The sequence below is a fragment of the Eumetopias jubatus genome, unplaced genomic scaffold (assembly GCF_037043125.1).
Source record: "Eumetopias jubatus isolate StellerSeaLion01/CBP00866 unplaced genomic scaffold, mEumJub1_p1.0 scaffold_6, whole genome shotgun sequence".
Taxonomy (NCBI): domain Eukaryota; kingdom Metazoa; phylum Chordata; class Mammalia; order Carnivora; family Otariidae; genus Eumetopias; species Eumetopias jubatus.
In genome coordinates, this window is record NW_028274812.1 from 94,666,654 (window position 1) to 94,692,202 (window position 25,549).

A 25,549-nucleotide genomic window follows, 5' to 3' on the forward strand; every position below is an offset into this window, starting at 1 on the left:
CCAGCAGTTGGTGCCAAAAACAAACGACTGTTTACAATTGTAAGTTCAGTCCCATTGACGTACCTCAGAGATTTCCCTAGGATCTGTATCTCCCCTGTTGCAGAGAAACAATTCCTAAATTATCAAGTGTTCCTGCTTTGGCTCCTTTCTACTCCCACCCACAAGTTAACATACATTCTATGAAGAAAAAAAAAGTTTCTCAGTAAAACACATTTGAAAAACATTACATGCTCTATAACCTTCGTAGAGATTTCTGGTGCACTTGGGCATATTAAACAGTATAAAATACTCTGAGAGGTTCTGGAAAAGGAAAATCTGTATTTGAACTTAGCATTCCCAAATTTAAATCCTCTTCTCCATCCTCACCTCCACCCCCACGAATACCTATTAGCATTTCTTGGGCCACTGGCATTCTCTAATAGGATGTTCACAAAATGCTATTCCACGGAGAAAAGTATTACATCCTCCTGCCACGTGGAAGGGATTGTGACGATTGAGAGGACTTACCAAAAGGATCTACTTAATGTCCTGAGAGTTCAGATTTTTGCTTAAATTTGGCTTCTTGGTACAGTTGTTTAGCTTTTGCCCTATCATTCTCCTAATTGAAACATCATCTGTGTTGGGAAATAACTGTTTTGTGACTCCTGTAAAAAACAACAATAACACACAGAAACCCTTTTTGAGGCCTTTGCATCTTAGGGTATGAACTGAGATAAAACATTAAGCAATCCACAATGTAATTTTGTCTCCATTTTGCAAAAGGAGCCCAAACCTCTATGAGAAATGGCATATTTAAAATACAGAGAGCTCAGATTCAGTGATTCCCTAAATTTTTTGATGTTTGCAAAAAATTATTTGATATCTAGATTATTACAGTTGAGGAGATTCATTAACTTAAACACCCTAAGTAGGATTAAGGAGGGCATGTGATGTAATGAGAACTGGGTGTTACATACAAATGATGAATCACTGAACTCTACCTCTGAAACTAACAATATACTATATGTTAATTAATTGAATTTAAATAAAATAAAATAAAATTAAAAAAACTCCATAAGTAGGAAATCAGCCCCTATTTTTCTAGACTAAAAGATAAGGGATCTAGAACCAAGATAAGAAAGAGAAAATAAGATATAAACTGTTACTGAAATTTTGTTTGAAAGGATTTTGAAATGCATTTTTCTGAAGTTATGAATTTTATGAATTCCAACATTTCAGTGAAATAAAATTTAGTTTTATTTTAGTAACTGCTCTAATGTAATTTTTTTTCTATAAAATTTACCATATTTAATAAGAGGTTTAGGCTCTCTTGAGATTTTTCTTTTACAGAAAAATAAACAACAAAAAGACCATGAAAGAATAACTTAACCTTGAATGGTAAAATAATTTCAAATTCATGTGACAATGTAATACAATCATATTATACCTATGATTTCTTGAACTTCATTCTGATTCATAGCTGGTTTTACGGCTTTGTCCCTCGAAGTAGAGGACTTTGCCCCGGTCAGGCTGTGCGTGGCCATATACTCATTTGTGTAGAGTACTTGCATTAAATCATTAATGAACTTCTGAGGCTTGCTCTTGTTACAACGGGCAATCTGCCATTTTTCAATCTTGAACTAAAAAAATACAAAATAATAATTGAAACTGGAAAAAGAAAAGGAAAGTAGTATCTGGAGAAATATTTTACTAATTCAGTTAAGACAAAACAGAAAACAAACTCAACATTCTTGGGGCGCCTGGGTGGCTCAGTCATTAATCGGCTGCCTTCGGCTCCGGTCATGATCCCAGGATCCTGGGATTGAGCCCCGTATCGGGCTCCCCGCTCCGCGGGAAGCCTGCCTCTCCCTCTCCCACTCCCCCTGCTTGTGTTCCCTCTCTCGCTGTCTCTCTCTCTCTCTGTCGAATAAATAAATAAAAGCTTTAAAAACAATAACAACAAAACAAAATCAACATTCTTTAAGGGGATGTATTTTACTTTTAATACATATTTTACATTTCAGGGGTTAGAGTTTGATGCTTCCTTTGGTACAATTCCTAATATTTATGAGGTATTTGTTCCAGAGTATATACAAGCTCTTGTCATGTGATCTGGATCGGATGGTTTAAGGAGGAGTCCCACCCTCAACACCTCCTACTAAGTGTGGTAGGCAGAATAACGGTCTGACGAAGATACCCATATCCCTGGAAGCTGTGGATCTGTGACTTTATGGGGATGTGATCAAAGTTAAGTACCTTGAGATGGGGAGATTATCCTGGATTATTCAGGTGGGCCCAATTTTATCACAGGAGCTCTTAAATGCGCAAGAGGGAGGCAGAAGATTGGGCCAGAAAAAAGAGGCAGAAGAAGGACGACAGATTGGAAGAGTGAGAGGGGCTTTGCCTCCATGGCTGGCTTTGAAGGTGGTGGAATGGGCCATAAATCAGAGAATGTGGTTGCCTCCAGAAGTTGCCTCTAGAAGTGGGTTGCCTCTACAGTCAGCAAAAAAATAAACTCAGTTCTACAACCACAGGAAATTGAATTCTACAATAACCTAAAGAAGCAGGAAACAGGTTTTTCCATAGAGCCTCCAGAAAGGAATGCACCTGCTGACTCCTTGATTTTACCACACTGCAGACCTACAGAACTCTAGATAATACATTTGTGTTATTACAAATCACTAAGTTTGTGGTCATCTGTGACATAGCAAAAGGAAACTGATATACCAAGATTCAAATATTCTAAACGTTAGATTGTTAGTATTTAATTATTGCTCTGGAAGGCATATTTTCCAAAGCTGATACCCGATTCTAATGAAACTCTTGTCTTTTTGGCTTCTGTTTCTTGAAGAGAAATTGGGGAAGTAAGAAAAGATTATATTCTTCCAGTGTGCAGAAGCTTAAATTTACCTTCACTCAATGATATAATTTTGTAACCCTCAATGCATAGTTATTCATCACTGATTTAAGAATTTTCTAGTTTAATAATTTCATCATTGACCACAATTTGACTTTAGTTTTCTCAACTGGATATTTGTGAAACAAACTTTTTTTGATTTATTGTTAAAAAATTGTTTTATGTAATTGCAATGTTATGGTCATGACCAAAATTTACCTAAAGTTACCTGATAAAACAAGGATCATTTTGTAGTCTTTTTTAAAAAAAAATTTATTTTTAAGTAATCTCAACACCCAATGTGGGGCTTGAACTCACAACCCTTAGATCAAAATCGCATGCTCCACTGACTGAGCCAGCCAGGTGCCCCATCATTTTGTTGTCTTATTTTAATTTTTGTATTTACTGTATCCCAGAGAAAGATAGGGCAGGCGTTCCAACTGACCTGTTTCTCATCAGTATGATGCTCTTCTTCAGCTTTCAAGGAAATTGGTGAACTGGAATTAGAGTTAGAATTACTGCACGTAGAGGCAAAAGAATCTGGTGAGGAGTTGTTTGTTGCTCTCCAGAGGGTGGATGCAGGTGTGGACATGGTTCCTCCACCCTTAAGCAGAGCCTCTGCCATACCAACCAATTCTTCAAACTGGGTGACTGCTTGTGGTAACACTAAAATGGCAAGAAAAAGTAACACTTTACAAATATTTTTAATAACAGGGGCATGTATTCCTATTTTTTATTGTGTATATATACATATCATATTGCATGTATAGAGTGGAGCAAATTATTAACATTTACTACTTTTGGAAAATAAACATGGTAAGAAGAGTGGTTGGGATATATTTACTTTTTATTATTTAATTTAATAATGGCTTAATAATAAATCAATTAAAAAGCATTTGGTTGTTGCATTTAAATGTATATGTATTACTTCATAACTAAAATGAATGGTTTAAAGAATTGATTCTTTTTTCTAATTGCTAATAGTATTATTTGAAGGTTTTTAATCTCATGAGGAGACATTGTTGATTCTATCATCAATCACCTTCCAGATATTCATATCAAGCCAGTTTAAATGACCATTAAAATAAACCATTTCCATTTAAATTTATTAAAATGCATTTTCGTGACCTTTGTGTGTGGTTTTCCGTGGAGTCACATTTCATCAAATTAACAAAAATTCATTGCCACGATTCAAAACTATGTTTTCACATATTAAGGATGAATTTTGGTAATCAGCTGAATGTTCTCTTTGTTCCTCTTCTTTTTATTTAAGATCTTATTTATTTATTTGACACAGAGAGAGAGAGCATGAAGGAGGGAGAGGGGCAGAAGGAGAGGGAGAAGCAGACTCCCTGCTGATCAGGGATCCCAGGACCTGAGTCAAAGACAGATACTTAACTGACTTAGCCACCCGGATGCCCGCTTTGTTCCTTTTTTAATGGAAACTTACACATTCAAAGGTTCATGCCTCCATATAAGATGGTCTTCTCTATTTATGGTTATATCTAGTTTGTTTCCTAAGGACAAATAGCATTTTGTTGGAGTTGGAAGACACTTTGAACCCTCTCTGATTCAACTCCTCACTGTATGGTTAAGGGTACTGGCTGCTGGAGAAGTAACAAGACTGAAACTTTTTTCTTAAGCATATTACTAAGCTATAATCTTTGGACTAATATTTGATGTGAGAGCTGAAAATCAGTAGCTAAAGGGAGTTGAGTTTGACAAAATGATATATCCAGCTAATGCACACCCAACAAGATATAGAACATCTCCACCCTCCCAGAAATTTGCCTCATGCCCCTTCCAAGTCAATCCCTGGACTCACTTTAGAGGCAACCACTGATTTGACTTCTTTAGCCAGAGAAAATTTTGCTTGTTCTAGAATTACATATAAATGGGTTCAAATGGTATATTCTGGGTTTTTTTGGTCTGACTTTTTTTTTTTTTGCTATGGATAATGCTTTCAAATTCCTTCATGTTGTCGTATGTATCTGTTATTCATTCTTTTTTGTTGCTGACTAATATTTCATTATATGGATACTCCACAATTAAAGTTTCATTCACCTGTTGATGGGTTATTTTCCAGTTGAAAACATGACTTTAATGGTTCCCTAATATTCTAAGGTATTGATGTTTTATAATTTATTTAAATGTTCTCTTTTTTTCAAATTTAGGTTGCTTCCAATTTTTCTTATTCATTTATTTGTTTGTTTGAGAGAGGGAGAGAGAGCAAAGCAGGGAGGGGCAGAGGGAGATGGGAGAGAATTTTAAGCAAACTCCGTGCTGAGCACAGAGATGACTTAGGGCTCCATCCATAGACCCTGAGATCATAACCTGAGCCAAAACCAAGAGTGGGTCGTTTAACTTACTGCGCCACCCAGGCACCCCGCTTCCAATTTTTCTTTATTACAAACAAAACTCGTATGAACCGTCTAGCACATACATCTTTGTACGTATCTCTGATCACAGTGCTACAAATTCCTGAAAGCATAATAACATGGTCAAAGGTATAAATGTTTTCTGACCTCAACTAATACTGCTGAATTGCTCTCCAGAAAGATTCTTCCAACTTACATGGCCACCAGCAATGTAAGAAGTCAGCCTTTGCTCTACACTATCAACAGGTGTTAGTCATTAACAATAATCTTCACTACTTTGATAGGTTGACATCTTAGTAAAATTTAAATTGCAATTATTTTATTCTTGTGAAGTTAAATATATACTTATTTATTGACTATTTGAGCTTCTATGAATTATCTATTAGACCACAGAATATTAGCAGCTTTTTTTTTAAAGTAATCTCTATACCCAATGTGGAGCTTGGACTCATGACCCCCGAGATCAAGAGTTGTATTCTCCACAAATTGCCAGCCAGGTGCTCCTAGTATTTTTTCTATTTTTAATAGACTTGGATAGTTTTTGTAAAGTGTGCCTAGTGTATTATAAGCACAGTGTGTTACTCCCTTACATATTAAGTATTTTAAAACTTTTATTTGCCATAAGTTGCAAGTATTTTTCTTAGAGTTTTTCTTTGTTTTAAAGATTTTATATATTTATTTGACAGAGACACAGCGAGAGAAGGAACACAAGCAGAGGGAGTGGGAGAGGGAGAAGCAGGCTTCCCGCTGAGTAGGGAGCCCGACACGGGGCTCGAACTCAGGACCCTGGGACCATGACCTGAGTCGAAGGCAGATGCTTAAAGACTGAGCCACCCAGGTGCCCCGAGTTTTTATCTTTTAATTTCACAATATTTTGAAAGCATACACACATTTTTAGTTTTTATTTTAAAGTAGCAGTCTTTTCTTTAGCTTATTATTCATCTATTTTATGCTTAGAAAGTCATTCACCCTTCAGATCAGTAAAATAGTCATATATTTTGTATAGTTCAAATATCTTTTTACAAGTGAGATTTTTTCTGCCTGGATATATTTTTTTAACTTCTAATGGATAATTTTAAACACAAACAAAAATTGTAAACTCCCATATATCCATCCCCCAGTTTCAACTCACAGCCAGTCTTGTTCCATTGATACCCCTGTCCTTTTTCTCCCCAACCACAAGAATATACTTCAAGCAAATCACAGGCAGCATCTTGTTTTATCTGTAAATATTTCTATATGTATCTCTAAAGGTAAGAAATTTTAAAAATATAAACATAACAATATTGTGACACCCAGAAAGACTTATCAGTAATTTTTCAATATACCATTAAAAAAACCTAGTAAATGTCCAAATTTCTCTGATTTTCTCATTGTTGTTGTTTTTACTTTATTTAATCAGGATCCAAATAAGGTCCATGTTACAGTTGCTGTCTCTCGGGGCACCTGGGTGGCTCAGTAGTTAGGTGTCTGCCTTCGGCTCAGGTCATGATCCCAGGGTCCTGGGATCGAGCCCCACATCGGGCTCCCTACTCAGCGGGAAGCCTGCTTCTCCCTCTCCCACTCCCCCTGCTTGTGTTCCCTCTCTCTCTGTCAAATAAATAAAAAATCTTTAAAAAAAGCAACAAAAAACTAGTTACTGTCTCTTTTAAAAACTACAGGTTTTTTCCTCTCTCTCCTAGTTTTTTTCCTTGGAATTTATTAATTGAAGAAACTGGGCTATTTGTTTTACAGGGTTTCCCACAGTGGGATTTTGCTGATTGTATATTTATTTATTTAAGAGAGAGAATATGAGAGATAGAGAGCACGAGAGGGAAGAGGGTCAGAGGGAGAAGCAGACTCCCGGCTGAGCAGGGAGCCCGATGTGGGACTCGATTCCGGGACTCCAGGATCATGACCGGAGCCAAAGGAAGTCGCTTAACCAACTGAGCCACCCAGGCGCCCTTGAATACAATTATGAACTCATGCATTTATTTTTATTTTTTTAAAAGATTTTACTTATTTGACAGAGAGAGACACAGCGAGAGAGAAAACACAAGCCGGGGGAGTGAGAGAGGGAGAAGCAGGCTTCCCGCTGAGCAGGGAGCCCGATGCGGGGCTTCATCCCAGGATCCTGGGATCATGACCTGAGCCGAAGGCAGACGCTTAACGGCTGAGCCACCCAGGCGCCCCTGAACTCATGCATTTAAATATATATATGATAACCAGCTGTCGTTATCATTAGTATTTTTATTGGAATTCCACTCAAAGTATTAGTTATTTGGGGATGAATTGGCATCTTTCTCCACTGAGTTTTTTATTTTTCTTCATTGATCACATACATTTCTTGTTAGGGTTCTTAGTCGGTATTTTATAGTTGTTTGTAATTAATGTGACTAAATTCTGTTTTTTTCCCCTAAGAAAATAACTCGAAATTTCTGATCTATAAGGAAATTACTGATTTAAAAAAATAGTAGCTGCTAGATTTGGGGCACCTATTATATAATATTCCTTTATCAGTTTTGAAATAAAATAAGGCTTATAATGAATAACAGTAGTTTTCTGCCCTATCACTCACCACTCTTGATTACCACTCTTCGAGATCAGCAATTCCAATTCATTTACCTTTTTCTTCTGGTACTTACTTTCATAGTCTTAAATAATAATATGCATATACAACTGTTTATTGATTTTTCAGATCCATATAATTATTTACTGATTTTCTTTTTTTTTTTTTAAGTAAGCTCTACATGCAACATGGGGCTTGAACTCACCACTCTGAGATCAGGAGTCACATGCTCTATGACTGAGTAAGCTAGGCACTCCTACTTCATGATTTTCAACTATGTAATATGACAATATTGTTCTCTTTCAACTCCTCTCACAGCCACACAGAAATACACATACCTGCTACTCACATGCAAACATACACACACTCTTCTCATCATCCCAGAATAGTGGTAACACAATTGTTAAATAAATATCATGCTTACATTATTATAGTGATGTAAATATTATTCACAATTCATTTTCTTTAAAACATGATTTTCCCCCCTAGAGTTAATAATTACCTTATTATTATTATTGTTTACACTGTTTCACTCTAAATTTCTATACAACTCTAAACTTCCCATCAGAGGTGTAAAATCTCTTTTCAGTCTATTTGGATATATCATGTCATCTGTCAATTTCATATTTTTCTGGGAGCTGTCTCCCCTGGAGCCCTCTGTACTCCTCCACAATCTGGACTAGCTGCTTCTAGCCTACTGTATACTTTTCATCCTGGAGCTTCCTTCACTATCATTTGATGACTCCTCCTTATCTCTCTCCTGAATTGGACCACCTGTTCTCTGCATGTCATGTTTTTATTTCTCTAGGTTTACTCTCTCATTTGGGAGGAGTTTTTCCTCCATTAACCTTTGACAAATAAATCATAGGAAGTACATTAATGAGACGTTGTATGAAAGTATTACCAGTCCTCACATTTGGTTGATAATTTCACTCGGGTATAGAAGTCTAGATTTACATTCCCTTCAGAATTTGGAAGGCATTGCTTAATTATCTTGGAATTTCCAGTGTCACTGGTGAAAAATCCAATGCCATTCTGATTCCCAATCCATAGCAGGGGGCATGCTTATTCTCTCTGAAAGCTTTTGGATCTTCCCTTTATTTCTGCTGTTCTGAAATTTCACAATGTTATGACTTGGACAAGTCTTTTTGCTTTTGCTGTTATCTTTTAATGTAAAAACTTGTGTCCTTCAGTTCTAGAAATTTGTAGTATTAATTTTTAAAATAACTTCTCCCTCTTCTCTCTTGTATCTTTTAGGACCTCTTGTCTTTGAACATTCAACCTCTGGGACTAAATCTTTATTTTTCCTAATCTTTTCTATTTTCCTTTTCTTGGTCTTCTTACTTTAAAATCTACAAGATTTTCTTAACTTTAACTTCCAGACATTTTATTGAATTTCTAGGTTTCTCCCCCTTGTTCTTTGGATATTCCTCTCTTAAACTACCCTGTTCTTGTTTCATGCAGATTTCTTCTGCTCCCTGAATTGTCTCTGTTTCCTTTGATCTTATTTTTTCTCTTTGTTCTTTTGATCTGTGTTCCATGTTAGAGGATTTCCTTAAATAATCACCATCCCTCAGCTTGGCCCGGTGTCCCTGAATTCATAGCTTTGGTCTAACCTCTTCTGAGAGAAAACCTCTATCTTCTACTGTGGTGAAGGGTGGTAGCTGCAGGCTACATAGGAAGAATTTGTGACTTCGTGGTCCCAAAAGGTCTTTATGTAGGTCTTTCAATGACTCTAGTTTTCACACTACCAACACTATCATAATCCCTTTCACAGGTACAAATCCTAAACCATTTATAGTTCTGTGGTGTGATTTGGCTTCTTTCTTTTTAATTTCTCTACCTCTGTCCACTCCTCACCCCTGTCCCAGACACTGAGCTTTCAGATTCCTACAGAGTTAGTTACTACTCATCCGTTTTTCGCTTCTAAAATTTTATTGGCATCTTTTATCTGCTGTAGTTTTCTTTCTAGTTTTCCTGACCTTGTGCTTTTATGCATTTTAAGTTTATTTTTAGCAGGATTTCAAGAAAGAAGAAAGAGTCACACATATTTCACTTAAGCTTTATGTCATACTTAAGGAAACCTGGGTAAAACTTAACTGGTTTTTGATTCTTTACTGAAATCTCATTTGTTACAAGAGTTGAGTTTTTAGTCGATGCTTTCTTTTTCCTAGGTATACATTCATTCTCTAAAAATAACACCTTAATATCTTCTATAAAATAGATATTCCCCTTTTTTTCCATTTATATCGTATGGTGTTGGTCAGTTGTGGTCCACAAAGCATGTTTCAAATGCTTAAAACATACATGTATAGCAGACACACATTTGCCATTCTGAATGTCTAAAATGGCATATATATTCTGCCATTTTTCCTCAGTTAGTAGGCTTAATAAACTGAAAAAGAGCCCTGATTCTTAGTTCAAAGAGTTATTAAGAGCATTACTGAGCAAAAGATAAATAACCATTTTGCAGTCTTCCCTCAGACCTTTTCTTATTTGGATTATACATAAAATTTCAACTTTCTGTTATCTTCCTACTTCCCAACTGTAGCTTCACAAGGAGGTCTCCTATGATCATGTTATTTAGGATTATATTTAAGTTCGTGTTTTTATGATCTCCTTCAAATCCCAATCCTCTTTTACCTTCCTTATTTTTTCCATAGTACTATCAACTAACATATTATAAAATTTACTCAATTATTATGTATTGTAGTTTGTGACTGTCTTGCCCCACTAGAATGTAGGCTCCATGAGAGCAAGGATCTTTGTTTTATTTGCTGGATTTTCCTAGGTACTTAGAGCAGTGCCTAATATATAGTAGGACTTTATATATATTACTGAATGAGTAAATACATGCATGAATACCACAGCAGCAGTAGGTAGTTCCTGACTTTTCCTGTTGCCTGAAGTCCAGCCAATAGCCAACTCTACAACTTGGTTTCTGGAGGTACACTTGTGTGTGTGTTTGGAGGGGGTAGACAATATTAAATATATAATAGATTATGTAGAGAGTTGTAAGTGCCAAAGAGGAAATGAAGCAGGGGAGGATAAAAACTGTTGCAGAGAGGTTGAAATTTTATTTTATTTTAATTTTTTTTAAAGATTTTATTTATTCATTTGAGAGAGAGAGAAACAGAGAGAGCACAAGCAGGGGGAGAGGTGGAGGGAGAACCAGACTCCCCACTGAGCTGGGAGCCTGACGTGGGGCTCGATCCCAGGAACTGGAGATCATGACCTGACCTGAAGGCAGACGCCCAACCATCTGAGCCACCCAGGCACCCTGAGAGGTTGAAATTTTAGATTGAAGAAGGAGTTTAGGGAAAAGATAAATTTAGAGCAAGGTCTTGAAGTGAGTGTACTTACTTGAAGTAGTAAGTGGATATCTGGGGGAAGAACATTCCAGCCTGAGGAAATGACCAGTACAAAGATACTGAAGTAAGATCATGTCTGCTGTCTTCAAAGAAAACACAAGTGGTTCAGTGTGGCTGGATCACAGAGAAGGAGGGGAGAGTAGTAGAAAATAAAGCCAAGCGAGGTAAGTAGAAGGGAAATAGCCAGCTTGTGTAAGAACTAAAGATCATAAAAAATGACTTCTGTTTTCCCCTGAGTGAGGTGGAAATGCACTTAAGGGTTTTGAAGAGAGAAGTGACATGAACTGACTTATGTTTAACAGAATTATTCTTGCAACTGTGCTGAGCATAGACTAGAGAAAAGCAGGAGCAAAAATAGTGACACCAGCTAGGAATCCACCATAATAATCTAGGTGTGAGATAATGGTGGCTTGGACTAGAGTGGCAGTAGTAAGGGTGGGGTAAAAAGGATTGTATCCCAGAAATGTTCTGAAGGTAAAGCCAGTAGGATTTGCCAATGGACTGAATGTAAAATGTAAAAGAAATATAGAAATTGGTTTTTCGTTTGAGAAATTGGAACAATGAAGTTAGCATTAACCAAGATGAGGAAGAAAGAGAAAAACAGGTTGAGGGAGAAGGTCAGGAGTGTGGTTTTGGGCATTTAGTCTGAGACACCTATCAGTCATGTCACGTACACAGTTGGACAATGAGTCTGGAGTTAAAGGGAGGAGTCCAGGCCAGAGAATCATAGCTTACTGATGGATTTTAACATCATATAATTGGATATGATCACCTGTGGAGTGAATGTACATAGAAAGGAAAGAAGTTAAAGGACTGAGTTTGGGGCATCATCAGATATTTAGAGAGTAAGATGATAAAATAAATCAGCCATATGGATTTAGATAGAAAGAAAGATCAGCAGTGTAAGAGGAAAACTGGTAAATGTGATGTCCGAGAAGCTAAATGAGGAAACTTCCAGAGAAGGAGAGATAGCCAAATGTCTCAAATGTTGGTCACAGGGCAATTTGATGATCATTGAGAAATGGCTTTTGAGGGGCACCTGGGTGGCTCAGTTGGTTAAGTGTCTGCCTTGGGCTCAGGTCATGATCTCAGGGTCCTGGGATCAAGCCCCACATTGGGCTCTCTGTTTCTCCCTCTTACTCTCCCTTTGTGCTCTCTCTCTAAAAAAAAAAATGGCTTTTGAGGTTAGCAATATGGAATGTTATGGGTTGAATTGTATCCCCTCAAAAAGATAAATTGGGAGTCCTAACCCCTAGTACCTCAGAGTGTGAACTTATTTGGAAGTAGGGTCTTTTTAGATGTAATAAGTTTAACTGAGGTCATTAAGGTGGGCCCTGATCCAGTATGATTGGTGTCCTTATAAGAAGGGGGAAGTTTAGACATGGTGAGAGATAAGCACACGGGGAGAACACCACAGGGAGACAGGCGTTACGTGGCCTCAAGTCAAAGAACAACCAGAAGCTGGGAGAGAGGGCTTCCTTGGTGCCTTTAGTGGGAGTGTGATCGTGCTGACACCTTGATTTTGGAATCTTAGCCTCCAGAAATGGGAGACAACACATTTCTGCTGTTTAAGCTGTGAAATTTGTGGTACTTTGTTACCAGTAAATTCATATATGGGGGTTATTAGTGAACAAGAAAAAGGAAGTTATGATAGAACGATAAGGAAGTAGATCCAGATCTAATTGAAGTGGATCCAGAGAGAATAGAAGGGGAAAAATTGAACACAGTGTGTAGCATCAAGTCATTTAGGGAGTTTTTCCTATAAAGGGGAGGAGAGAAATAGGGTGGAAGGTGGAGAAACAAATAGCCTGAAAGGGGTTTGGTCTTGTTTTTTAAATGCGAGAAATAATACTAAGTCTTATGCTAATGGGAATGATTCATTAGAGAAGGAAAACTTTATCTTGTGTTAGAGCCAGCAGAAGCTCTGGAGATATGTCCTTAGTTAGGTGAAAGAGGATGGCATCTGATGCATAGGTTGAGATACTGCCTTTGGCTAGATGAGAGGATAGGTCATCATGAATGTCAGGAGAGAGTGAAGCATAAAGCGTGGGTGCAGGGTTAGCACCTGGCTGGCTCAGTTGGTAGAGCATGCGATTCTTGATGTTGAGGTCGTGAGTTCAAATCCCAAGTTGGGCATAGAGCTTACTTAAAAAACAAAAATACAAAACAATAAAGCGTGGGTGCAGGGGAGATGATAGTCTCTTTCATATCCTCCAATTTCTCAATGAAGTCAGAAGCAAAGTCATCAATTGAGAGTGAGGATATGGGAGGAGGTGTGAGAAGTTGGCAGAAAGAAAAAAATGAAATGGCAATTGGGAGTGTGGGAGGGAGAAGAAGCTTGTCATAGTGATTCTTTTCATATACCATTGAAACTCATTTGCTACTCACACTTAGAATCTTCTCACCTAAATGTCTAACAAAAATCGGTGTAATAATTTTCTTTTTGGGCTTTTATGTGTCAGGTTCTGGTGTTGATAAAAGCAGAAACAATAACAATAATAAGTATCATTACTGAGCACCTATCATGTGCTTTGGGTGAAGCATTTCTTCCAGTGATCTCTTCTAATCTTTACAGCAACAAGGACATGATAAGTTGCCCCCTGACTCCCATTTTGTAGTTGGAAAGATTCAAGTTGGGGCTGGGGGCCCAGTAACGTGACATGGCCACAGCTATATAGCCAGTAAGTAGAGTTGGGATTCAAACCAAGGCCTGTAACTCAAAAATCAATACTTTTAACCAGCAATTTATGCTAACTTTATAAACTAGATTTTCATCTTACTCTAAGTCCTGGAACAGATTATATGAAAATGAGAATGATCTGTTCTTTGAAATCACAAAAACCTCACCAGAAAAAAAAAAACTGGTTATAAAAATTCAATAAAGTTGAAAAAAAATAGAGATAATGGCTTGATGTTGGAATAAACATATTTTAGCTGTAGCTGTTTCTACTTAAAACTATGAAGTCTTCAATGTGATAAATATTCTTAGGAAAGCATGTGAGTCATTACCACGAAATGGAAATCTAGCTCATCACCATGCTCTGTCTCCTATCATTTCTGCCTTCACATTTATGTGGAACTGTCCTCTTTACTTCCATAGCCATTACCCTGGGCTAGGCTGTCATCGTGTTAGTCTGGATGACTGCAATACTGTTGGAGAGTGGCCCTTCCCCGATTTCTTTCTTGTGTTATTTGTACTCATTTTGTGCACAGCAGCCAGAGGGATTTATTTTCAAAATGGTCTGTGTATTTACTGTTTTAAACAGAACGCTGCCCAACACAAGACATGTTTGCCAAATATTCAGCAGCACAAAATAGTGCATGATGCTTAACTGCAAATGGAAAACACAATTTTTGAAAAATAAACACTTAAATACAATATAGGATCCTAAAAAAGACATTATACCAAGTGGTTTTTAATTTGCATAAACTGATCTTTCTTCTTTACTAGTCTTCAGTGTAATGTGATTTTTTTTCCCAGACTACTCTTCCGAACTCCAAAACTACACTTCAATATATAGGATCTTTAATTCCAGTGGTTCTATAATGCATCATAACAGGTCTCATTTTCTAGTGCTTTCCCTAACAGAGGGGAATGAGATAGCACATAATGAACATGATAACATATTTGTTCTGTCTTACTAATCTTTTCTCTCTGGGACCTACCACAGTGAGTAGCCCCTAATAAATGCTCAGTAAATATCCACTGAATGTTATTAAATGAATACAACATTTGGTATTTTGTAGGAATAATCAAAAATTCTCTAAACCATAAACTAAAGGCTTCAAGAAGAGTGCTTCTGTGTTTATGTAATCACAGATTTTCTTAAAATGTGATTTTTGATTTTTTTTCTCTAAGTACTGATTTGCAATGATTTTCACTCATCATATATTTTTCCTTTTATCTAAAACTGTCAATTTTCTCTAAGTTTACCTTGAAGCATGACCAAAGACTGTCGAAGTCGGCTGTTTTCTTTCCGGGTGTTTGTTAGTTTTTGTTTCAGGCTTTTTATTTTCATGCACAATTCCTCCTTTGACAATTCTGCTAAAGGCTCTTCATCCTCACTGGAGCTCTCACCAGGCAGAAAGGCATTTCCTGAATATGGGTCTCTCTAAAATACAAGGCAGGCACAACAAAAGAAGCTTCAAAGTGACTTTAATGGTTTACCCCATGTTCTGTATGCTGAAGGGACTTAATCAGACCTATGAATCCCTCATCTCCCAGGAATTTCCTGCTCTGGATGAAGAGTTGTCTTACCTAGTGAACTAGCCTCAGCTTTGTCTTACCCCCTCCAGGGGAGCTCAGAAAAGGGAAGACATCAAAGTTTCATGCACACATCTGTCACATAGCAGAAATCAGGATTCTGTCTAACTTCAGTGAAGAATATGAAGTAGAAAAATGGTAAAACAGGGAAGAATCAACCAGACTGCCATTCAGATCTTTGTAACTCATCCCCACCCTCCATTTCTGCCCTAACTTTTCCCTCACAGCATCTCTGTTGAGATTGAGAAATCTGGGGTTTATTGCATCAGAGAAAAGAGAGAGAAGATTCACCTAGAACAAAGCATTCATGCTTTCCTTTTAGTTTTAGAAATAATTTTTAAGGTCAATAGCAAGACAATAGTCTGAAAACATGCATTTGGGTTGTGAAACCCAGGCTGTGTTGAGACAGAAAAGGATTTACTCAAATTACTAAGCTTGTGTGTGTGTGTGTATACATAAATATATGTGTATATATATGTATATATATGTAAAATCAGAGCAAAAATGGAATTTATAAAGATCCAAAGGCTGGAGTATAAAGTTTTTATTTTTTATTTTTATTTTATTTATTTTTTTAAAAAATTGTATTTATCCATTTGAGAGAGAGAGAGAGAGAGAGAGAGAGCACAAGTGGGGGGGAGGGGCAGAGGGAGAGGGAGGAGCACACTCCCTGTTGAGCAGGGAGTCCGATCCAGGGCTTGATTCCAGGACCCCAAGATCATGACCGAAACCAAAGGCATACGCTTAACCTACTGAGCCTCGCAGGCAGCCCTGGAGTATAAAGTTTTTTTAAAAATAAACTTTAGAGTAGAAGAGATAATGTTATGACATAAAGGAAGTTTCTGTTGCATAGGAAGGAAAGAGACATTCTGGTGCCAGGAGAAGTCTGGAAAATAAGGAGCTGGGAGGGCAGGAAATCAGATTCAAGTGTCTTTGCTCTTCCTGACCCCACTGTTCGGGGGGAAAGGAGATGGGCAGGGGCAAGGGTATATGACAGAAACATCCAGATAAATGAAGAGCAATTCTAGAACAACAGGGCCTTGGCTCCTTGCTTCTCAGTGCATTAAAAACTCCCTAAAGAGGGACACCTGGGTGGCTTAGTCAGTTAAGCTCTGCCTTTGGCTCAGGTCATGATCCCAGGGTCCTGGGATTGAGTCCTGTATCGGGCTCCTTGCTCAGCAGGGAGCCTGTTTCTCCCTCTGTCTGCCACTTCCCCTGCTTGTGCCCGCTCTCTCTTTCTGATAAATAAATAAATTCTTTAAAAAACAAAAACCCCAACTCCTTAAAGAGGTCCCATGTCCAGCATTAACATCAGGGCAATATGGGGCCTCTCTGGATCATAAGTCAGAAATGGCTAAAATTAGTATCTAGATAGCTGGATAAGAGAAAGTAGCCAGACTTTCCAGAGTTCTTGAAAAGCAGCTAGAGAATCCAAATAGTCCCTGTGTCCTGTTCAGGAGACAGGTAAGTGCTGAGGAAACTGGTGAAATAGAAATAGTTTAGTGTGTAGACAGTGAGTCCACACAATGCCAGAACCTTGTAGAAGATGGCATTGGGCCCCAACCCTGCTGGCAAAGAGAGCCTCTGCAGACAACGGGCTTGAAGGAAGAAGAGGCCAAGACTCACTAGCAGAGCATAAGCAACACACATAAGAGATACTCCCTGAAGTGCTAGGCCCTGGGGAACAGGGGACACTGCATAGCAGGGCACTACAAGACCTCTTCTTCATAAGGCTGTGATTGTTAACAGCAAGAGAAGTAGCTGACTTTCCTAACACAGAGAAAGAGACACAGAGAGTTAGACAGAATGAAGAGACAGAGAGGAATATGTCCCAAATGAAAGAGCAGACCAAATCATAGCAAGAGACCTAAGCAAAACAGATATAAGTAATATGCCTGATAGATATTTTACAGTAATGATCATAAAGATACTCACTGGACTTGAGAAAAGAGTGGAGGACATCAGTGAGACCTTTAACACAGAGATAAAAAAAGAACCAATCAGAGATCAAGAACACAATAAATGAAATTTAAAATACACTTGATGGTTGGGGCACCTGGGTGGCTCAGTTGGTTAAGTGTCTGCCTTTGGCTCAGGTCATAATGCCAGGGTCCTGGGATCAAGCCCCATGTCTGGCTTCCTATTCAGCAGGGAGTCTGCTTTTCCCTCTCCTTCTGCCCCTTCCCCTGCTTGTGTGCTCTCTCTCTCTCAAATAAATAAAAAAATCTTAAGAAAATACACTTGAGGGCGCCTGGGTGGCTCAGATGGTTAAGCGTCTGCCTTCGGCTCAGGTCATGATCCCAGGGTCCTGGGATCGAGTCCCACATTGGGCTCCCTGCTCCTTGGGAGCCTGCTTCTCCCTTTGCCTCTCTCTCTCTCTCTCTCTCTCTGTCTCTCATGAATAAATAAATAAAATCTTTAAAAGAAATACACTTGATGGAATAAATAGCAGACTAGGTAAAGCAGAGGAATTAATTAATGATCTGGAAGGCAGAGTAATGGAAAGTAACCAAGCTAAGCTAAGGAGAGGAAAGAAAATTATGCAAATTGAGAATAATCATAGGGAAATCAGTGACTCCATCAAGCATAATAACATTTTCATTATAGGGATCTCAGAAGAAGAAGAGAGATAAAAGGGGGCAGAAAATTTATAAGAGGAAATAATAGCTGAAAACTTCCCTAATCTGGGGAAGGAAACAGATATCCATGTCCAGGAGGCACAGAGATCTCCCCCCCCAATTCAACCCAAGGAAGTCCACACCAAGACACGCAGTAATTAAAATGACAAAAAGTAATGATAAAGAAAAATATTTCAAAGCAGCAAGAGAATAGAAGACAGTTACATACAAGGGAAACTCCATAATGACAATGAAAATCCATTGTCAGTGGATTTTTCAGCAGAAACTTTGCAGGCCAGAAGGTAGCAGCATGATATATTCAAAGTGCTGAAAGGGAAAAATCTGCAGCCAAGACTATCCAGCAAGGCTATCATTCATAATAGAAGGAAAGATTAAGAGTTTCTCAGAAAAACAAAAAATAAAGGAATTCATGACCACTAAAGCAGCCCTACAAGAAACATTAAAGAGGACTCTTTGAATGGAAAGGAAAGACCATAAATGAGAGTATGAAAAGTAAAAAATACAAAAGCAGTATAAGTAAGTATTTTTGTATAAACCAGTCATGGGTATTCATAAAATGAAAGGATGTAGAATATGACACCATATACCTAAAATGAGGTGAGAAGTGTAAAGAATGGCTTAAAAATTAAGCAATCATCAACCTAATATAGACTGTTCCATGCAGAAGGTGTTATGTGCAAACCTAATGGTAACCACAAGTCAAAAACCAGGAAGATATGCAAAGAATAAAGAGAAAGGAATCCAAGTGTATCAGGCCAACAAACCATGAAAGAGAGCAAGAGAAGAAAGGATCAGAGAAAATCTATAGAAACAACCACAAAACAAATAACAAAATGTCAATAAATACATATCTACAAATAATTACTTTGAATGTAAAGGGATTTTTTTAAAAGAAGATTTTATTTATTTATTTGAGAGAGAGAGAGCATGAGCAAAGGGGAGGAGTAGAGGGAGAGGGAGAAGCAGACTCCCCACTGCGGAGGGAGTCTGATGTGGAACTCGATCCCAGGACCCTGTGATCATGACCTGAGCTGAAGGCAGATGCTTAATCAACTGAGCCACCAGGCACCCCTTGAGTAGTCAGTTTAGACCCAGAGATAGAGGCTGCATGTTAAGTAAGGTAGACCAGCAAGATAGGAGAGATCCTCAACCTTGTGGAGCTGCCATAGTAAACCCCAACTGCCCTTGCTGTTATGTGAAAGGGAAGTAAACCTCCATCACCTAATGGGGTCTTTGTTATAGCCTTTGAAACACACATCATAACTAATGCAGATTTTGGTATCCAGAAGCAAGATATCCAAAACCTGACATATGTTTGAATTACTTAGAGATCAGGTGGTGGGCCAAAAAAGCAGAGATATAACATATTGAAAAGCTGTTGACTCTTGTTCGACCTTGGTGACATATTTGGTAAAACTGTCACCTGGAATACCTTAGAAGGCAGATCATGTGCTTACTGAGCCTGGAAAAAAGAAGGACGGTGTGTACCAATGATTTCTTGTCAGTGACAGCCAGTTTGCAGAGATGGAAGGTTTTCTCCTTCCACCTATTGAGATTGCAGCCTATAATCTAAATTTACTGGTAATCAGTGGAAAAGCAATTTACCTCTACATCTAAATAGCAGGAGGTAAGACTGTGATCTCAAGGCTTTCTCAAGAGCTTCTCTTGATATCCATTGAGTTCCATCCCAATGGTAAGCATCAACTTCAGTGTGTTACCTTCAACCTTATTGTTTCACATGGCCATCAGGTAACTGCCATAAGTTGGAGAGAAAAGAGGCTGAGCGCAGATGCCATAATAATAGAGGAGAGTTTGGGGGGCGCCTGGGTGGCTCAGTCGTTAAGCGTCTGCCTTCGGCTCAGGTTATGATCCCGGGGTCCTAGGATTGAGTCCTACATCGGGGTCCCTGCTCAGTGGGAAGCCTGCTTCTCCCTCTCCCACTCCCACTGCTTGTATTCCCTCTCTAGCTGTCTCTGTCAAATAAATAAATAAAATCTTAAAAAAAAAAAAGAGGAGAGTTTTCAGGCTAATTTATGACCAGATAAGATCTCTGGCTTAGTTACTTGCCATGGAACCAAATAGAAATAAGTAGTTTGGAAAGCTATAAACTTTTTAAAGAAAACAAATTGCTAAAGAAATCACAACACTGGCCTAAGATCATGCGACTACTTTACTCCTCAAGAACCACTGGGTCTCCCAAACCTGCACCATTAAATCGAAATAAGATGCCATTTTCTCCCGTCATTGCCAAAAAAATGAAATATGAATATCAATGCTAAGTGTTGGTAGGGAAATACAAATATAGGAGCCCCTCATGCCCTGCTTCTGGGCATATGGACTGATGTAGACATTCTGGAAAGCAGTCTTATAATATCTAGTCAAATGAAGTAGAAACAAACCTATAACTTATAAGCCATAAATCACCCTCTTATGTGTTTATTCCAGAGAAAAACTCACATTGTTTCTTAAAAAGACAGGTATGAGGAGATTTATTTTTTCATTGTTTGTAGTAGCAAGATGCTACAGGAAATTTAGGTGTTAATCATTGGAGAAAAGGATAAGTAAAATCTGGTGCTATGCAGTAGTTAGATACAATGGATCAGACATATAATAGCAAGTAAGTAGATGTTAAAAACAGAGCTGATTGAAAAATCAGAAACAGGTTGAAATATATATCATGATACCAATGTACTACTAAATGATGTATCTATAAGGTTGTACAATGCAGTGTGATCTGTAAGAAGGAAAAGGTTGGAAACGAGCGGTATCCATCATAGGAGACTGGCTAAATAAAGACTGGTACATAGACACAGTGGAATAATATGGAGCTGTAAAAAAGAGAAAGTTCTTTATATACTAGCGGAAAGATCTTAAAAAAATGTTAAGTCAAAAAGCAAATACAAAGCAGCATATCCGGTAATTTACTTTTTTGTGCAAAAGAGGGGACAAAAATATCTATTTTTTATATTTGCTTTATTTGAACAAAGAAACACTGTAAGGATAAACAAGAAAGCAATAAATGTGGTTACCTATAGTGGGTGGGTGGGAGGTGGGAACAGGGTGGATGGGAGACAGGGATGTGAGGGAGAATTTTCACTGTTTACCTTAAAAAATATATATATTAGTATGTATTAATATATATATTTATATATATTAAAATATATACCTTCTGATTTTTTTTAATTCAGAAAAGCTTTATTTTTTATTTAGCTTTCTGACTCTTCTTGTGCCTTCAACACTTTAACAATCATTTGCTGCTCAATAAAGTGCACTTAATCCTGTCATGTACACATTTAGCACACATGGAACCACTATGGGCCCTGCTGACATGTTTTTTTTCATTTTAGAGAACCTCGTAAGAACTTTAAAGATTTATTTATTTACTTGAGAGAGAGAGCATGCACATGTGCGAGCTGGGGTGGGGGGAGGGCAGAAGGAGAAGGAGAGAGAATCTCAAGCAGGCTCCTCACTGAAGAAGGAGCCCAACTCGGGCTTGATCTCAGGACTCTGAGATCACGACCTAAGCCAAAATCAAGAGTCAGACATTTAACCAATTGAGCCACCCAGGCACCCCTAGATCCAAGTAAGAACTTTAAGTCTCACAGCACAAACTCTTTAAAGATGGACTGAGAACACTCCACAAGCAAATTTTGCCAGTTTCCCAATCTTCTTGGTATAAAGATAAACAGTTCCATTACCAGGGTTTTGGGAAAGTAGGGGTGTATTGTCGATACCCTATGATAGTGTGTCAAATGCCGGACCATCCTGAATGCCTCTAGACACTGTCCCCAGAAGATTAAAAAATATTTTAAACCATGAGAATGTATAGTATGTATTTAAAAAATTAAATAAGAATACATGCACATAACAAACTACATGTATTACAAAGACATACAAAAATATATGTATTACAAAGACATACAAATAAAATGAAAACAGAATAAACACATTATTGGGTTGTCCAAAGCATAGGAGGACATTGGGAGTGGGGAATTCAGATTAAAAAGGAATAAATCAATAAACATAAGAAAGGAGCCCAGATAAAACCAGTGATGAACATGGGCCACAAACTGGAGTTAAAAAAGAAAAGACACAGTGAATCTTAAAGAAAAGGTATTTCAATTTCTTCAGTACTTTTTGAGAGGAGAAATAGTTTCTGACAAGTTTGCTGCTCTTTCATTTCCCAGATTATGAGGGAAAGTTTGAACCATGGCATAATTGGCCACACTCGAATAGAAGCAGGTAAAATTTCTTTTGTGTATGTTTCTAACTCAACTTGTGCAACATTACAAAGAGAACATGAAATTTGATTCCCTTGGTTGAACAAAGAATTAAAAGGAACAATAACTTAATAGAAGAAGGGAAAGTCCTAAGTAAAAAATTATGAAAAGGATTATGGAATTATGCTGGCGCTAGAAAATAAAATTATACTGAGGTAACGGAACACCAACCTGTCCTTTATCCACGTCACTATTTGCCTTCTCTGAGTCCATTGTCTCTGTCCTTTTCCTCTTTCCTTTTCTAAGAGCTTGGGTATTGGGAATGTCATCTGTTTGCAAGATCTTCTGCATTTTCTCAAGTAGTTATCAAAGATTCTCTGAGACTGTAGGAAGAGGGAATGCCCATGTAGATGATGCTATTCTGGACGTAGCCCCAAAATTAATGTTTTTCCTTAAAAACAAAAACAAAGAAAGATACATAATGTATTTACAACTCTATGTTTGTTTCACAATGGCAGTAGCCACTCAAGTAAAGTACTTTTACTAAATGCTTTCTGTCTTTCTCCTGCTGACCAATTTTGTGGTTGGTTCAGTATCTTTTTTTTTTTTAAAGATTTTATTTATTTATTTGATGGAGAGAGACATGAGCAGACGGAGAGAGCGAGAGAGGGAACACAAGCAGGGGGAGTGGGAGAGGGAGAAGCAGGCTTCCCGCGGAGCAGGGAACCCGATGCGGGGCTCCATCCCAGGACCCTGGGATCATGACCTGAGCCGAAGGCAGACGCTTAACGACTGAGCCACCCAATGTCCTCATCTGATTCAATATCTTTCAATTTCATCATCATCATGAGGGTGTCTTGTTTCCATGATGTGCCTGATATGCAACGAGTTGTCACTCATAAAATGAAATAGTGTGAAAAATTTTTCATCTTCACAAGTTTTTTCTTGTCAGTCAGTTATAAGGAGTCTAAAAACCAACATAGAAACATTATAAATTTATGCAGACAGTATTTCACAGGACCAAAGTTATAAAAGGCATTAATAATAGTAGATCTCATCAGGATCAAAATATTCCAAGGGAGATCAATAAAAATTGCTTGGAAGTTTGTTTTGTTTTTTCTGAAAACTCTATAGTTTTGAGGTGGAAGATTTTTCTTGGTGTAAATTTAAGAATTTACCATAAAGAATGGAAGAAAAATTACCTCAAAGGCAAAGATACATTTCATAAAAAATTTTTAAGGGATAATCATTTTTCAAAACTTGAAAAGCAGATGATAATTCTTAGGTAGAACAGGGTTGAAATGATCAAATTTAATTTTTGTTATGCACAGATGGTGTAGTACATTTGGTTTTAGCATCCTTATTACTCGCATATATTGGTTTGTTTCTATGAAGAGATATTTAATTACAAATATCTTTAAATACAGAAGGGGCTGAACTTAAAGGGACTTCAAGATATATGTAGACTATTGAGTAGAAGGTAACGTATGCACCTTACCAAAGTATACTAAATAATTCTTTTAGAAAATATGGCACTTTTACCTACTTTAAGAGAAAGTCATCATTCTTTACTCCAAACATGAAATAATATTTGGAATTGTCTTGCCAAAATTGCTTGTTGTGACTCTTTAAAAACTTACTTTGGGTTTTATTTATTTATTTTTAAAGATTTATTTATTTGACAGAAGAGAGAGAGCATGAGAGAGCACAAGCAGGGGGAGCAGCAGAGGGAGAGGGAGAAGAAGGCTCCCTGCTGAGCAGGGAGCCCAGTCTGGGACTCGATCCTAGGACCCTGAGATCATGACTTGAGCCGAAGGCGGACGCTTAACCGACTGAGCCACCCAGGCGTCCCTGGGTTTTAAAATATATGAATAATATTTCATCTCATACATGGAATTGAACTGTCATATCTGACTCACAAATATCAGCGATTTTACTTAGCATCAAGCTTTATTAAAAATTTTAATGATACAAGCAATCAAGAGGCACATGTCAAGTAGGGAGAGGTTTAGGGCATCCTGCTGGCTTTGTAGGTCCTTCCTTCTCAGATCACATAGGTACTCTGTGGTCTAGAATAAGTGAGGCCTCTAAATGAGGTTTGAGGGTCACCTTACACAGTGGGGAGTGTATAAGTTGTAACACATCTCCATTTTATACCTCAAAGTTGTATAGCTTGCATGACCTTTTCTAGGAAGTTATAAACCCATAGGTTTTAAGTATGTTTGCCTAAGCAATCCTAAATCAGGGATATATAATTAAGAACATTCCATAGATAAAAATTTCATTCCTAGCAAATATCATTAATCCATTTACCCAGAGCAAGGTCAACAAACAATTTCTATAAAGGTCACATAGTAAACATTTTAGGCTTTGCAGGTCAAGAGGCAAAATTGAGGATATTATGTAATTCTTATATAGCAAAAAAGAAAATAAGTTTTTACAAAATTTTATTCATAAAATTGAAAATATACTCTTAATAATTGAATACAACTTTTTGTAAGACAGTTCTACTAATGAGAATAGAATTAAAAAAAAATAACATCTTGTTCAACTGGGGTTCAATGTTTTCCCCACTGTCAAAATACATTTCCAAGTATTCATTTGTTAATACTGACCTGTGATGAGATTTTATGTATTCCATATTTGAAAATGTCTTTCACACCAACAGGTATTGCCATATATTGATATTAATCCATGAGTTTATAATTTTCTTAATTGAGATAAAACTCACAAAACATAAAATTCACCATTTTAACCATTTTAAGTATATGTTCACTAGTTTTTTAGTACATTCACAATATTGTACAATTATCACCAAAGAAGTTCATACCTCCCAATATAAGTTAATAATTTTAATTGAGAATATTCACCTCTTAGTAGACTTTTATAGAATTCTATTAAATTTGTTTGATATTTGCCGTTTTAGTGTGCCATTCCATTGCTGCAATTAATTACTTCCAATTAAAGGTTAGATAGAAGCTCCTCATTGCCCAGTTAAATGTATTTTTTTAGATTTATTTATTTATTTTAGATGGGGGGGAAGGGGCAGAAGGAGAGAATCTTTAAGCAGACTCCCCGCAGGGTGCAGAGCCCAGGAGGATGCTGGGCTCGACCTCATGACCCATGAGATCATGACCTGAGCTGAAACCAAGAGTGGGATGCTTAATGCACTGAGACATGCAGTTCCCCTTAAATGTATTTTGGAATAGGGAAATTTTCTTTGTATTTGCATTAAAGTCTGAAACACAATACTA

General features: G+C 37.5%; 1 protein-coding gene across 2 annotated transcripts; it reads right to left on the reverse strand.

Annotated features, from left to right (window-relative positions):
* Positions 1 to 516: 516 nt before the first annotated feature.
* On the reverse strand, positions 517 to 22,646 carry BEND6 (BEN domain containing 6). 2 transcript variants are annotated; one of them, XM_088024327.1, is made up of 6 exons: positions 22,527 to 22,646; positions 17,372 to 17,407; positions 15,107 to 15,284; positions 3,321 to 3,541; positions 1,427 to 1,619; positions 517 to 644 (listed from the first exon to the last, which is right to left on the reverse strand). In XM_088024327.1, the coding sequence occupies exons 1-6, from the start codon at positions 22,644 to 22,646 to the stop codon at positions 517 to 519; spliced, it is 876 nt and encodes a 291-aa protein (XP_087880453.1). The 2 variants fall into 2 exon arrangements, with proteins under 2 accessions (XP_087880453.1, XP_087880454.1); XM_088024328.1 differs by lacking the exon at positions 17,372 to 17,407.
* Between the last annotated feature and the right edge of the window lie 2,903 nt (positions 22,647 to 25,549).